The sequence below is a fragment of the Phodopus roborovskii genome, unplaced genomic scaffold (genome assembly GCF_943737965.1).
Source record: "Phodopus roborovskii unplaced genomic scaffold, PHOROB, whole genome shotgun sequence".
Lineage (NCBI taxonomy): Eukaryota > Metazoa > Chordata > Mammalia > Rodentia > Cricetidae > Phodopus > Phodopus roborovskii.
Window position 1 is genome coordinate 35,278,757 of NW_026126480.1, and position 15,454 is coordinate 35,294,210.

Below are 15,454 nucleotides of genomic sequence, written 5' to 3' on the forward strand. Positions count from 1 at the left end.
TGGAGGTCTGCATTTGCATGGGCTCCTGGATGGGGTGACAAAGCTCACATACTCACAGGTCCTATCATAAACAGCAAAGAGTGTGACCTTTTGCCTACTTACTGCCAAGGGACTGGGTTTGGAATTTAAGGTTTAAACTTCTAGCTTCCTGCGGTCATTGGAGAGTTAGGCTGTATTTTTCCATCCTTACAGTAGCTAAACCTTCAATTATGAACATCCAAAATCTGAACAAATCCCAATATATGTCACTTTTTTTAATGAGACCTTAAAACACTTTCTGACAGGCTGCATTAATTTTTCCATACTCTTGGCTGGGGTTAGCCACGGCAGCAGCTCCTAAAGCAGCAGGCATCTAGGTCCCTTCTTCCCGCCTTTGCTCTTTAGGCCTGGGCTGGCCCACTGCAGCTCATCTGTGACTGCAGCTGTTTGAAAAGCAAGCAATCACCATTGTAGCAACTCTTGAGTTCTTGGCACCCACAGGTCCTGCTGACCTAGTGCATAAGTGGGGCCGCACCTTTGCTTCCCCAAGCCCTGGTGCAGCTCTGAGACAGCTATGGTGGCGACTTTTGGGAGGGCGCCTCTCCTTGGGCCATGCTCCAGGGTCCTTACAGAGGCCCTGTATTTCCCTGAAGATACAGTCTTTCTCTGATCTGCACAGGCACCTAGCAGCTTCTTGGATACCCTCTTGGGCTCATCTTCCTCATTTTCCAACTCAGAACATTTTAAAAAGCCTTTGAGAGTTTTTGTCTTTACTGCAGTTTCCTGTTCCTCTAGAAGTTCCTTTAATTGAAATTCTAATTCAACCTTTCCGGGTGAATTCTCCATCTCTCTTTTTTCTATTTATTTACCCCAATACATCTGGGCCAGCACAAGGGACGACCCCGTCCACTTACCTCACTTTCAGAATCTCTGCGGGAACCTCTAATTGCCGCACCTGCACGACAAGGGTGCCAAGCTTCTGTGGAGGGTGTTGGGATTAACAATACAGTACTCTTCCTTGATGTTAAGAAGGCTTTTTCTTTTTATTTTACTCCAGGGGCTGGCTTGTATACCCCAGCACCAGATGGAGGAGGGGGAAGCAGAGGGGGACAGTTAGTCATCTCAGGTTCCAAGGAGCGTTTTGCCTTAGAAAACATGTTTTTTGTTTTTCTGCGGTTACAGCTGCCTGCCCTGAGGGCAGCAGGGGGAAGTGAATTCTTAGCCAAGGTCTTAATTCCTACACTTATCTAAGCTCAGACTCTGTCTCAGCAATCTAACACTTGATGCTTCACTTCCTTGCTACAGGATAGAATTTGTAACAAGATTTAAAGATTATTAAGCAAATGGGCTGCTCTTGGGAGGACTCAGTTTCAGTTCCCAGCATGCACAAGAAGGCTCACATCAGATCTAGTTCCAGGGATCTGATATCCTATTCTGACCTCCATAGGCACCAAGTACACACATGGTGTACAGATGTACATACAGGCAAAACACTCATACACATTAAATCTTAGGGGGAAAAAATGATTGTGCTGAGTGTGGTGGCACACACTTTTGGTCTCAGCACTCAGGAGACGGAGGCAGGTGGATCTCTGAGTTTGAGGCCAGCCTGGTCTACAAAGTGAGTTCCAGGACATCCAGGGCTGTTGCACAGATAAACCCTGTTTCAAAAAAAAAAAAAAAAAAAAAAAAAAAAGGTTAACGGAAAGGAAGGGAAGGGAAAGGAAAAGAAGGATCTTCCTGGTGCTGAAAAGATCCTCAGCAGTTAATAGCAATGGCTGCTCTTCCAGAGGACCTGAGTTCAGTTCCCAGCAACCACATGATGGTTCTCAACCATCTGTAATGGGATCCGCTGCCCTCTTCTGGCATACAGGCATACATGCAAATAGAGCACTCATGCATAAAATAAATCTTTAAAAAAAAAAAAGATAAAAAACTTCTTTCTTTGGGAGTTTCATATCCTTCAACCCAATTCTGTTTACCTCCCGATACCCCATATTGTCCTCTCCCTTCATTCCCTGTTGCATGCTCCCCCATGAAAGAAAACAAAGCAATAACAACAAAAACCCAATAAACCCAAACAGAAGGAAAAAAAAAAGAAACAAAAATCGCCGCATCCCGTCCTCTCCTGCCTCCATCACCTCTTCATCCATCCTGCTGGCATTGGTGGCTTCGGTGTGTCATATAATACACCCCTTTGTCCCATCAGCTTGACTTACTACTGTATGGGCCCTAGTGATAACCTGTGACACAGAGTTCAATGCAGACCCCAGATGCAACTGGGCCATAGACCCAGACATGGTCTCAGGCAGCAGTTCAGCCTGTTGATGTCCTTGTTCTGAGTGGTAGCTCCAGGCACTCACATCAGGATGGCTCTGATGGCAGCATGGCCCCTGGACACCAACAAGGCCACGGGATGCAGCTCAGACTCCAGGTTTCATGTGGCTTTTGATGACATCATTGGGATATGGGCATCAACATAGACCTTAGCTGCAGTAGGAACATAGGCACAGACATGGTCCTCAACAACAGCTTAGACCTGGACATCACCATTGCCTCAGGAGATGGCAAAAAACACCCAGATCAGTCTGGCCCCAAGGCCGCACCACTCGTGAATGGGATCTCTGCCCCTGGAGGAGGCCCAACCCACTGGAATTGGCATGGCACTCAGCAATAGGAGGCATGGATGTAAATACAGACCCTGGCTACTGTAGGACCAGAGACTCACATGTAGCTCTTGGCAGCTGCCTGACCTGGACATCACCATGGACCCGGGTGTCAAGCTGGCCTCCCAACATTTGTCCAATCCTCTACGTCGTCTTTCTCCCTTTATGTGTCTTTCCAATGAACAATTCAGCTTCTCTAACTCTCCCAATTTTCTGCCCCTTATTTACTTAAAATGAGGTAGGCACTAGGCGGGGCTCTGGCTGTCTTCCCACCAGCCTGGTCCCGGGCAGACTTTCTTCTGCCTGCTGGGAAAGGCCTGGCTAGGTCCCATCTGCCTGGATCTGCATCAGGCTGGTGTTCAATAAATCTTTTTTAAAATGTGGGTTCTTTTGGTTTTTTTTGTTTGTTTGTTTGTTTTTTTTTTTTTTTTTTTTGAGACAGGGTTCTTTATGTAACAACTCTGGCTGTTCAGGAACTCGCTTTCTAGATCAGACTGGCCTTGAACTCACAGAGATCCATCTGCCACCACCACTCGGCTACTTAACTTTCTTTCAGATTTTCCTTTGTAAAACGTTGAAAGGTGGCCAGGCAGTGGTGTGGCATACCTTTGATCCCAGAACTTTGGAGGCAGAGGCAAGAAGATCTCTGAGTTTGAAGCTAGCCTAGTCTACAGAGTGAGTTCCAGGATAGTCAAGGCTACACAAAAAAAAAAGCCTGTCTTGAAAAGTTGTGAGGTGGTTTCTTAAGGTCTAACAGTTAGACTTAGGAATGAGGAGTGTTGATGTGGTAAACCTCAGGGTTACAAACACCCTTGTCCTAAGTAAACATGGACCATTTTGTTTTTCACATCCTTGTTTGGGATGTCTTTAGGAAAATACATTGTTGCCAGTTTTCACTTCATCAATCTGTTAATGTTTATTAATAAAGTAAGGGGCCAATAGGATGGTTCAGTGGGTAAAGAAGTTGCCATGCAATCCTGATAACCTGAGGGCTGGAGGCTGGAAAGGAAGTAGTTAAGAGCGTTCTCACCCTCTTGGAGACTTACAACCATCTGTAACTACAGAGCCAGGGAGTTTTTCACCCTCTTCTGGCCTCTATAGGCACCAGACATAAGCCTGGGTCTCTGACCACCCGGGGCGGGAGGTAGAGGACACTATCTCACTCCCGTGGGTGCTCCAGCCTTTGTGGTTGGACTTGTGTCCTCTCCTCCAATCCCCACTTCCTGGAGACACCCTGCTGCCAGCTCTTAGAAGGAGATAGCTGTACGTGCCTCTCCCCCTTCTCAGCACCCCAGTTACCAGACCAGACTTCTGGCAGACCCTACAGGCCTCACAGGAACAGTGCCCAGTCGTGCGCCTCACCTGGAATGCTGTTTGCTGTCGGTGGAAGCCAGCCCATTAGAGCTCAGATCTCTATATGCTTAGTTGCCCCTGGGTTGGACCATGGGCAGCTCAGTCACAGGGGATGTGAACGTTTGGGTGGCTTCTCCAGGGAAGATATTATCAAACAATTGTTCAGCCCTAAAAAGCCACAAAGGACAGCATAAAGAAGCCTCGTGAGCTGGGGGACTACCTGGAGTGACTTACGGGAGCTTAGGTGACAAGAGGACTGAGTCCTGGAGCTGCTCACCGGTGCACCTTGCTGCCTCCAGCTGCTGGCCTCTTTCCCCCAGCAGTTGGTGCTGTGCCTATAGCCTCATGGAGGCCTTGTGCCATGTAGGGTTTGAGTGTCCTGCACCTGTCAAGCTTCAAGAATGTCCTGAGTCTTATGATCTCCAACCTTCTTTGCAGAAGGGAATTTTAAGACATGGTCCTCATTAAGCCCAGACTGGCCTCAAAGTTGCTCTGAAGTTGAGGGTGACTATGAACTGTGGATCCTCCTGTCCTGCTATTTATTCCAAGTGCTATGATTACAGGAATGAACTCCCATGCACAGCTTCATTGTTTTGATGTTAGTATACAAGTTATAATTTTGTTTTTGTTTTTTTGAGACAGGGTTTCTCTGTGTAACAATCCTGACTGTCCTAGAACTTGCTTTGTAGACCACCAACACCCAGTTGCTTTTCCTTTTATTTAAACAGTTTTATTATTTTTAATTATGTGTAGGCAAATATGTCTGCATTGCACATGAGAACAGGAGTCTGTGGAGGCCACATATATCTGACCCCTGGAGCTGAAGTCATAGACCGCTGTGAGCCACCTGATGTGCGTGCTAGGAACTGAACTCGAGTCTTTTAGAAGAACAGCAAGTGCTCTAGATAACTGAATTGTCTCCCTAGCCCTTCTTTTTCTTTTAAAAAACTGTATTTTTGCCAGGCATTGATGGCACACACCTTTAATCCCAGCATTTGGGAGGCAGAGGCAGGGAATCTCTGAGTTGGAGGCCAGCCTGGTCTACAAAGCAAGTTCCAGGACAGCCAGGTCTGTTTCACAGAGAAACTCTGTCTCAAAAAAATTGTATTTTTATTATTTTTATCTTCCCTCCTCCCCTCTCCCATGCCCCCCCCCATGCTCCCATTTTACTGAGGAGATCTTGTATTTTTTCCCCTTTCTAGGCGGATCCAAGTATGTCTTTCTCAGGGTCCTCTTTGCTGCCTAGGTTTTCTGGGGTTGTGGGCTGTATGGTGGTAATCCTTTGCTCTATGTCTAATATCCACTTACGAGTGAGTACATATTATATTTGTCTTTCTGGGTCTGGGTTACCTCACCCAGGATTTTTTTTTCTAATTCTGTCCATTTGCCTACAAATTTCAAGATATCATTGTTTTTTACTGCTGCGTAGTACTCCAGTGTGCAAATGTATCACATTTTCTGTATTTGTATTATTATTTTATTATTTTTAAGAATTTTATTTACTTATGTATTTGATTGTTCTGCCTGCATGTATGCCTGCATGCCAGAAGAGGGCACCAGATCTCATTGTAGATGGTTGTGAGCCACCATGTGGACCATGTGGTTGCTGGGCATTGAACTCAGACCTCTGGAAAGAGCAGCCAGTGCTCTTAATCCCCATGACATTTTTATTATTGTTAATTATGTGTGTGTGTGGTGAGGTATGTTCCTGAGTTCACGTGGCTGTGAAGGCCAGAAGCATCTGTTCCCTGGAGCCACTGTCATAGACTGTTGTGAGATGCTCAGCATGGATACTGAACAGAAATCAGGCCCTTGATTGGAGCAGGAAGTACTCCTAATTGCTAATGCATCTCTCCAACCTACTGGGCTTGGGATTTAGTTGGGTTTAGAGTTTACTATCTGGTGAATCCTCTCTCTACTTTTGGGGGTTTGTTTGGTTTGGGTTTTTTTTTTTTTTTTTTTTTTTTTTTGAGACAGGGTTTCTTGGTGTAGCCCCAGCTGTCCTAGAACTGACTTTGTAGACCAGGCTGGCTCAGAGATCCATCTACCTCTGCCTCCTGAGTGCTAGAATTAAGAGTGTGTGCTAGCACCATCCAGCCCTCCCTCTGTTTTTTTTTTATAATTGTCTAAAGCAGCAGTTATCAACCTGTGGGTTGTGAGTCCCTTGGGGGTGGAATGGCCACATATCAGATAGCCTGCATATCAGATATTTATATTATGATTCATACCAGTCACGAAATTATAGTTATGAAAGCAACAAAATAATTTTATGTTTGGGGGTCACCACAACATGAAGAACTGTATTAAAGGGTTGCAGCATTAGGAAGTTGAAAGCCACTGGGAAGCTTCTATGAGCTCTTCTGTAGCAGGGATTGGGTCTCTGACTCTATATTTGTTGATTGACTGGAGTAAGAATGGGCACCCCAATCTCCTCCACCTGTGGTATGACAGGTACAGAGAGACCCATCACATCTGGGTTTCAGAGAGAGGGACAGAGTCATAAAGCAATGGACACCTGTTGCGTGGTGATAAGGGAGAAACCCAACAAAAGCACAAATGGATATTAGGTTCCCCTTCACCCATCCTAGGGGCCCACAACCTCATGGAGCCCAGAAAAGGGAAAGGTGGCTGGCAGGCCTTTGTCAGCCGCCAGTGGTGTCCTCTTGGGAGGCAAGTGTGTCTTGAGGGGCAGTAGGACTGGGGTTTTCCAGAGCTTCAAGACCTAAGCATGGTAGGGAGGAGCTGGTGATCAGGGCCCTGGTCCTCTTCCCTCAGCCTCATTTCCCCAGGGTCCCCTTACATCCCCTTACAGGGATTTGGAATTCTTGGAAGGGACCTGGATAGAGATGGGGCCCTGGTGACATTCCTCCAGATTAACATCCTCATAGATCATGTCAAGTATCTCACTGACTCTGGTGCTACCTGGAAAGGAAGGACTGGAAAGTGAGCTGGGCTGAGGACTCAGCTCTGCCAGTTGAGGTGGCAGCCGCAGGCCTGGTTATGGGACTCTACTGGCTTACTGGACTTTGGGTACATGCCGATGAGCAGTTCATCGGGAAAGGCTTGAAAATGTTGCATTTCCGCAGTCCCCTGTGCAGAGTGTTTGAGCATCAGGGATGCCCTTGGATACACTAGCTACACTGGCGGTGTGTGTGTGTGTGGGAGATCCTCCACCAGCTCCATGTTGCTGAAACAGCCAGCCCACTTCTGTTAGTAGCATATCACTACTACTTGAGGCATCTTTGCCTTGAGATAAAGAACAGGGGGTTTGGGGAGCCGAGAACTCTGCTGGAGCTCACAGAGCCAGCAAGAGGTAGGAAGGCAGGTCTGACTTCAAGGTAGCGATCACCACTCTGGCTGTATAGCTGCTCACCTGCAGAACATTCTCTGAGCTCAGTACCCCACTGGTAGCCAGATCATTAAAGAATTTTTGTGAGTAGAGCTCAGATGTAAAGTTTGGCAGCTTCCCAGGAGATGCCACACTGTACTGGAGAAGGTCTCCTGGCCCCTGCCCATGCTCACTGCTTGCAGCTGGCTTCGTTTCTCCAACTACCTCCTACTGCAGCTGTCAGTCTATAACCATGGCCTCTGTGGCCCCCACTATGGCCTGTCTTGAGCTTCTCAGGCCATCCACTTACGGCAGCCATTCAGAGTGCGCACTTCTTAAATCTCAGTCCATTTTCAACTCGGCACTAGGACAAATACCGTTAGTTGAGGCTCTGAGCTTGTTTGGGGGCCAGAGGCTTCTGTGTGCATGAGCAGACCTGCTGCTCAGCTGGAGTTGCCCCACTATGATGGGGTAAATATGGAGAAAGAGCACAGAAGAGGAAAGCCCAGGCAGGGGCCAGATAGGAGCTGCCCACACAACCAGAGCAAGCCTCCTGTAGAGCACGTTGGAGGGCAAAGGCCTTCTGGTCCCACCACCTCATGCAGGCACTCACCTGACTTAGGAGGATCTGGCCTGTGGCCTCCTGGGTACACAGCTGACTGTGTATGCAGCCTGGGGAGTGCAGGGCTCCTTGGACTGGGTGTTTTCGTAGGTTCCAGGTGGAGGGGCTTAGAGCCAGCCCTAAAACTACCTGCTTCCTCCAAAGGGTGGAGTAGGGGAAGCTTTATTTATATGCTAAGACTTCATGAAGGAAGTAGGGGTTGAAGATGGATGGGGTGCTCTGTTACCCTCTATAGAACCCCAGCTAGAATTAAGCTAATTGTATCTGCAAACCAAAACCTGGCTGGTCCTGAGCTACAAAATGAAGACAGCCAGAGGAGAATGCACCCATGGGTGGACTGTTTTGTTTTCCCAACAGTGATCTACTTTACACCTGGGTTGGCTCTGGAAATCCCACCCCTGCAAGATGACGGGTCTTTTTCTAATACACAGTGCAGCATGGGTGGGGCTAGTTTCCTTTCAGTTGCCCTCGGACCAGCAGTGGAGAAAACAAGAACAAAGAGATAGGGTGGACCCTGTGATAGGGTGTGTCCCACGGGGTGGGCAGGACAGGGGAGCTGTGCAAAGGGCAGGCACCTAAGGGTCCTAGAAGAAGCCTTGTTAGAATGGTGGTTAGTGGGGCAGCCTATGAAGGCTCTAAGAGGGACCCCACCTAATTCCTGGGGAAAGACCCAGAGAACAACGCGTGGGTGAACTCCAGGGCCCTGTGGAGAGCAGGCAGCCCTCTCCCACCATCTTAGTCTCACGGTTCATATGACTGGCCTGGCAGAAATGAAAACCTAAATAGATTCTTGTGTCTCTCAAACTGACTATCAGACTACTGAAAGAATGGACCCTAAAGAAATGGGAATTTCCTCCAGGAATATCATGCTGGGGATAAAAGCTAGAGGGGCAAGTTGCCTCCTTGAAAGAGATCTCACATAGTTCAACAACTTGACCAGCCACCTTGCGGAATGAGACGGAAGCCCAGATGGTGTCCGGTGGTGAGTGTGACCAAGCCTTGACAGGGACTGCTTAGAAGTGCACCTCCTTGGTGTAAGGAGTACGTTTTTTCTGCCCGCCACCTGGTCTTGTCCTGCCACCACGCCGTCAGCCCCAAATAATGCACTGAGACTCTGTATTTGATATTATACTGTTGGCCAGTTACTACTTTCTTATCGGCTAGCTCTGCCTTAATTATTAACCCATTTCTGCTGATCTATGTATTTCCACGTGGTCTCCTTACTGGGGAGTGAGGCAGGCATCTGGTCTCCCCGGTCTCTCCATGCTGACTCCTCCTTATTACTTCCTCTTTCCTCCTTGTTTCCTAGTCCCGCCTATCTTGTTTTCCTATTGGTCAACAGTGCTTTATTTATTAACCAGTATGAGAAACATTTATACATAATGGCACCTCCCATCATCTCCTCTTTTCTGTTTAAATAAAAAGAAGGGTTTTAACCTTAACATAGCAAAATATATAACACAACAGTTATCAAGAATCACAGTTAACAATATTTAGTCCATTAACATTTAGCAAGATTTGAAGAAAATATTTCATCATCTATTTTATCTTTGTGAGTTAAAGTCCTATATGTAATTTATCATTAAATCCTAACAAAGGAAAACTATAACCATAACTATCTGTCTTCAACTCCTTCAAAGACCACAGAAGGATAATATATAAGCTCTAGAAATGACAGAGATAACTCACTGCCTGGTCACCCGAAGTTTTTTTGTAATCTTGCATCTTCAGCCCATAGGCCATAGTGTGTCTGGCAGACTCTTCAGCAAAGCAGGAAACTTTAAACTGTCTTCTTGTATTGGCAGTTTGTCAGTCACTTTTCTCTGGGTCCTGCAGACTGTCTGGCAGACTCTTTCATGAAGCAAGAACTCTGTAGCAATGTCCATCTTGAATCAGCAATCACTTTTCTGTGGGTCCTGCATGTTCAGTTTATACAGCATAAAGTCAAACAGTCCAGACAAGAGCAGTATCTTGTCCAAATGGCTAGTCTTGCCATATTGGAAGCAAACTCCATAACGAGTTTCTTCAATGTCCATCTTCCTTTTTGACGCAGGTGGTGTTGCCAGGAACAATTATGTCTCACTGTCAAGAAAAACCCTAAGCCATTTTAAATGCCATATTCTGTAGGTCTTTGAAAGGTTTGAAGAATGCCTATCTATCTCAAATACATCTCTGTGTATGTGGCTAGCTCAGTGGGTAGAGCATGAGACTCTTAATCTCAGGGTCGTGGGTTCGTGCCCCACATTGAGCGCCATCTGTAAGGAGTACGGTTTTTCTGCCCGCCACCTGGTCTTGTCCTGCCACCACATCGTCAGCCCCAAATAATGCACTGAGACTCTGTATTTGATATTATACTGTTGGCCAGTTACTACTTTCTTATCGGCTAGCTCTGCCTTAATTATTAACCCATTTCTGCTGATCTATGTATTTCCACGTGGTCTCCTTACTGGGGAGTGAGGCAGGCATCTGGTCTCCCCGGTCTCTCCATGCTGACTCCTCCTTACTACTTCCTCTTTCCTCCTTGTTTCCTAGTCCCGCCTATCTTGTTTTCCTATTGGCCAACAGTGCTTTATTTATTAACCAGTATGAGAAACATTTATACATAATGGCATCTCCCATCTCCTTGGCCCTCTAGTTAAACTATGATCCCAGTGAAAGGGGTTTGCTGAACCTCTTTATCCCTATTCCCACATATGGCCACACAAAACAAGTTTCCTTTTTCTGCTTTCAACTTTTAATTTGGCTCTTTTAATTGGCTTATTGAAGATGGGTAGTCAGACTGACTGTGACAAGTTCAGAAATATCTAGATTGAGATCGAGCAGCAAGCTTGGTCCTGGAGGCCTGTGGGGCTCTGCAAACAGAGTGGGGTTGGCAGAGGAAGCTGAGTGAGGCAAGAAGGAAGTACGGTTCAGCATGACTCAGTAACCAGTGTTGGTTCAAACTTCTAGAGTCGGGCACCGCTTATTTTACACATATTTAAGAACAGTACAGTTTTGGAGAGAGTTTCCTAATGTAACATGATCCCATGTGCACAAGGAGACGTGATTACCTCGAAACTCTTCTTCCATGAAGGTGGGTTCTATGGATAGGCTACATGTGTTATCTTAAGGGCCTAGGGGAGGATCCGCGGTGGTCTTGTCATACAGATAGTATGGAGGTATTCTGGTCTATTAGCCACCTTTAGTCCTGGTTGTGGGAGCTTCAGGGGAGCCAGGTATGGAGTGGGCCTACAGATAGCACAGGGGTTAGTCACCTCCATTCATGCATCTTTTCCCGTGAAAAGACAACTTGGGTGTTTAACATTCCTGGTGTCTCTGGTGCTTATTTGTGAGCACAAGGACCTTTGTGCTCCCAACAGAGACACACAGACTCCAAGTTACAGGTGCTGGTCCCTGCGCTTTTAATTATTCTGTTTAGCTTCAGCTCTAGGCTTTACACAGCCAAGCCTCACCTGAGGGATTCTCACTGGGGGACTTCCACAGCCAGACTAGCCCATGGGCAAGTCTGTGGGGGCATTTCCTTGATGGTTGATTGATGTGAGAAGGCCCAGGTCACTGTGGACAGTGCCACCCTGGGCAGGTGGTCCTGGGTGCTGTAAGAGTGTCACTAAAGCACCACCAGAGAGACTGACCCAGCAAGCAGTCTCCTCCCCTGGTCTGTTGCAGGTGCCCACCCTGACATCCCTCACTGATGGGCCGTTACCTGGAAGTATAAGTTGAAAAAGCCCTTTCCTCCCTAGCGGCTGGTCCAGTGTTTCTCACAGCCACAGGAGAGCGAATGGAAGACAGTAACTCTTACCTCTGAAAAAGGCAAGGGGGTTGCAAGGCCACATGGTCAGGCCCAAGACCTCAGCTTCACTTCACTTTCTCTGGGAGAACACCAGAAGGTACCTGTAACTCAGCTATTTTGTTTGTTTGTTTTAAAGATTTATTTATTTACTGTGTATACAGTGTTCTGCCTGCATGCCAGAAGAGGGCACTAGACCTCATTACCATGTGGTTGCTGAGAATTGAACTCAGGTCCTCTGGAAGAGCAGCCAGTGCTCTTAACCGTTGAGCCATCTCTCCAGCCCTTAACTCAGTTTTTTTTATTGTGCTCAGGTAGAAGCTGCCAAGCACTGACGAGAGGGGCAGAAAAGGAACAGGGTTCAGTTGGGGACGCCTAAGATCAGGTCTCCAGCAAGTCTGTCCAGTGTTCCTGTAAGGACAAAAGGGTGGGTCAGAGGAAGTCTAGGACGGCTGGGGGAGAGCGGGGCCAGAGCTACTCTCACCTCTTCTAATTCCAAGTCCTCTTCCTCCTCAGCATCCACATGGCACTGTCGGATCAGACTTCCCCAAAGCAGAGACTTCTTACAGCTGCCAAAGGGAGCAGTTGGTGGAGATGGCAGAGTCAGGCATCCCCGGGCCCTGGTCAAGGTGAGGATCCCTAGCCAGGACTGAAACGGGAAGCCTTCTTTCCAGGCCTACACAGTCTGGGAAGAGGGCCCAAACTCACCTCGGACAATGGCCTTCCAGGGGCAGAAGCTGCCCAGGCTCTTCCCGCAGGAACTCTTCTGCCAGGCAGATAATGTGGGCTTTTAGAGGACAACCAGGGTGGGGACAGCACAGGGGGCCCTCTTCATCCTGTCAGAGGTGGCAGGTAAAGAGATAAGGACGGTAACCGAGAGTAACCCACAGCTTGTGGGACAAGAAAGAGACCGAAAAAACAGGAAGCACACAAAAGAGCTATGGTTTCAGGAGGCCAGGAAAGAACTACATGGTGGCTGGTTGCCCATTCAGAGGATCTAAGGGCCCTGGCAGGTACTGATAGGCCAGGTAACAGCTGAAAGTACCATCACCTTCATTAGACTGTGTCCGGGTGGGCAGTGCCTGGGGCCTCCACCCCTATGTGCCCCTACCTGTAGGATACGCGCACACAACATGCAGCTGGCCTTGGAACCTAGATCCAGCTGGCGCCTGCTGTCATTCTCACTTGCAGTGAGTTGCTTCGGGACCAAGGGCTGGGGTGGTGGCCCAAAGGCAATGGGCATGTGTGGTGGTGGTGCTGGAGAAAGTTCATGGCGAAAGTCAGGTCTCAGCCAGCGCAGTGTTAGAGGGAGGCGCACCCACGGAGGAACTCGGAGCATGTGTGCCAACACCCGCAGGTGGAAGGCAAAGGAAGCCTCACTGCGCAGGCGCGGCCCCACGTGAGTCAGGCGGCGTGAGGCTTGAGGATGCTGCCAGGCCCATTCAAACTATAGGAAGGAACACGGATGACAAGTTAGGGTGGTCCTGGGCGAGGTCTAGCCAAACTCTAGGCCTCAGGCTAGCCCGCCCTGAAGACACCTTCTTACCCGAAGGGCAGCCACAGCAGACGGAAAACCATGCAGGATCAGTACCATGTCCCTTGGGAGGAGAGGGCACAGCCAGTGAGTCCCCATCCCACCTCAACCCCACCAGAAGCTGAATCCCACCACCAGACCTATGTTTCAGTTCACACTGAGAGTCACACCACTTTACACCTGGCCATTAGGACTTGAACCTTTCGTGGAGATGGTCGAACCCTGTACCTGCCAACCTTAGGCTCCTTACCCGGTCCATAATTCCTCTCCTTTGTAAGTAGTATTCTAGCCCCAGCCTTGCTGACTGGGAGCCCTGTCTTCTGATCTGTCTTTAAGACAGTTTTCACTGGTGTATGTTAACTGTACAAAATAATAGTTGTATCGACATTCTCGCACTTATGTAATGTATGTTGACACTTATAACCACTTCCCTCATTCTTTTGGTCTTCTTCCTCAATCCAAATAGTTCCCCTCCTATATAACCTTTCTTTAAATTCTGACTGAGATATTTTTTATATGACTTAACATGATACTGTCTAGTTCCATCCACTTTCTCACAAGGGGTATACTTTCATTCATCGTTATGGCTGAATCAAATTGCATTTTGGGGCTGGAGAAGTGGTTCAGTTTGCTCTTGTAGAGGACCTGGGCTCAGAACTGTCTGTAACCCCCATTCCAGGGAGTCTGGCGCCCTCTTCTGACTTCTGCGGGCACTGCATGAACATGGTACATTTAAGATGAAGGCAAAACACTCATGTGAATTTTAAAAAACAAAAAACTGTTTTTAAAAACTACATCTTTAATCCCAGCACTCGAGAGATAGAGGCAGGTGGATCTCTGTGAGTTCGAGGCCAGCCTGGTTTACAGAGCTAGTTCCAGGACAGCTAGGGCTGTTACACAGAGAACCCTGTCTTGAAAAACCAAGTAAACAAAAACTCTATCTAGTATATATCATATTTTCTTCACCCACTCACCTGTTGATGAGCTCTGTGCTGAATAGTTTTATGTCAACTCGACATAAGGTATAGTCATCAGAGAAGAGGGAGCCTCAATTGAAAAAATTCCTCCGTTAGATCGGGCTGTATGGAAAAGCCTGTAGAGCATTTTCTTAATTAGTGACTGATGTGGGAGGGCCAGGCCTTTGTGGGTGCTGCAAACCCCCTGGGCTGGTGGTCATAGGTCCATGGCCTCTGCATCACCTCTCTCTTGCTTGATTTCCTGTCCTGATTTCCTCCAATAATGAACAGTGATGTGGAAGAGTAAGCCAAATAAATGCTTTCCTTCCCAATAAGCTTTTGGCCATGGTTTTTCATCACAATAACAGTAACTCTAAGGCGAGCCCTTAGGCTGATTCCATAATTTAGCTCTTGTATTTAATTCTTTCTTAGATTTATTATTTTATGTGTTTGAGTGTATTTTCCTGTATGTCTGTATTTATGTGTGTGCACCACGTTTGTGCTTGGTGGGCGAAGAGATCAGAAGAGGGCGTTCCATACCCTGATACTGGAGTTACAGACCAGCCCTTAGCTTGTGACCCTGTTCCCCAATTAACCATCCCAAATCTTAATCCAGCCTCCGCAGAGTCCACAGTCCGCTAAGCTCGCCTGGGTGACAGGCGACAGGCACCGCCCGCGATCACAGAATTGGCCCCGCCTCTGACTTTGGACTTCTGTCCTGGCACCCGCCTCCTAACCGAAGCCTTCCGGCAAGACACCGGCGCTCTCTTACCAGGGTCCTCGCCCGCTGGTCCGCCAGGCGCCACCTTTTTTGCGCCCGGCGTTGTGTTGCCGAGCCCGACGAGCAGGATTGACAGTGAATCCCACGTAAACGCGGCCCCGATGCCGGGGGTTCTGGCAGTAGAGCAGGTAGACACCGAAGAAGCGCTCCGGTCTCGCTGTAGGTCCCATCCGGACTTTCTGGGTTGGAGGCCCGAAATGAGGGGTGGTTTCTGGGACCTCTGTCCTCGGAAAGAGCTGAGTAGGCAGGACTGCAAAACGTTTATTTAGGAAAAGGCACGCGAGGATGATCGTGCAGAACCCTGGAAACCCCGCAGCTCGGCTTGGTGCGCCGCCTGCTGGCGGGAGGAGGGTAAGCAACCGCAGCCGCCCCGCCCGCTGCCCTCCAGTCCGGCTCGGATTGGCTAACTGCTAGGGCGGAACCTCCCAAGTGTTGCGAAGTCATCAGT

At 48.1% G+C, this 15,454-nt stretch overlaps 1 protein-coding gene across 1 annotated transcript; it reads right to left on the minus strand.

Annotated features, from left to right (window-relative positions):
* Positions 1–11,871: 11,871 nt before the first annotated feature.
* Positions 11,872–15,437, minus strand: Slx1a (SLX1 homolog A, structure-specific endonuclease subunit). The gene is made up of 6 exons (XM_051192970.1): positions 14,998–15,437; positions 13,282–13,333; positions 12,847–13,182; positions 12,444–12,571; positions 12,220–12,304; positions 11,872–12,146 (listed from the first exon to the last, which is right to left on the minus strand). Exons 1-6 carry the CDS (start codon positions 15,174–15,176, stop codon positions 12,117–12,119), a joined length of 810 nt encoding a protein of 269 aa, XP_051048927.1. The 5' UTR covers positions 15,177–15,437; the 3' UTR covers positions 11,872–12,116.
* Positions 15,438–15,454: the final 17 nt, after the last annotated feature.

Coding starts and splice junctions, on each gene's coding strand:
- Slx1a (XM_051192970.1), bottom strand. CDS start 15,176: ATGGGACCTACAGCGAGACCGGAGCGCTTCTTCGGTGTCTACCTGCTC. Junction 12,572..12,846: donor TGTGTGCGCGTATCCTACAG/GTAGGGGCACAT, acceptor CACCTCTGACAG/GATGAAGAGGGCCCCCTGTG. Junction 12,147..12,219: donor AGGACTTGGAATTAGAAGAG/GTGAGAGTAGCT, acceptor TTGTCCTTACAG/GAACACTGGACAGACTTGCT.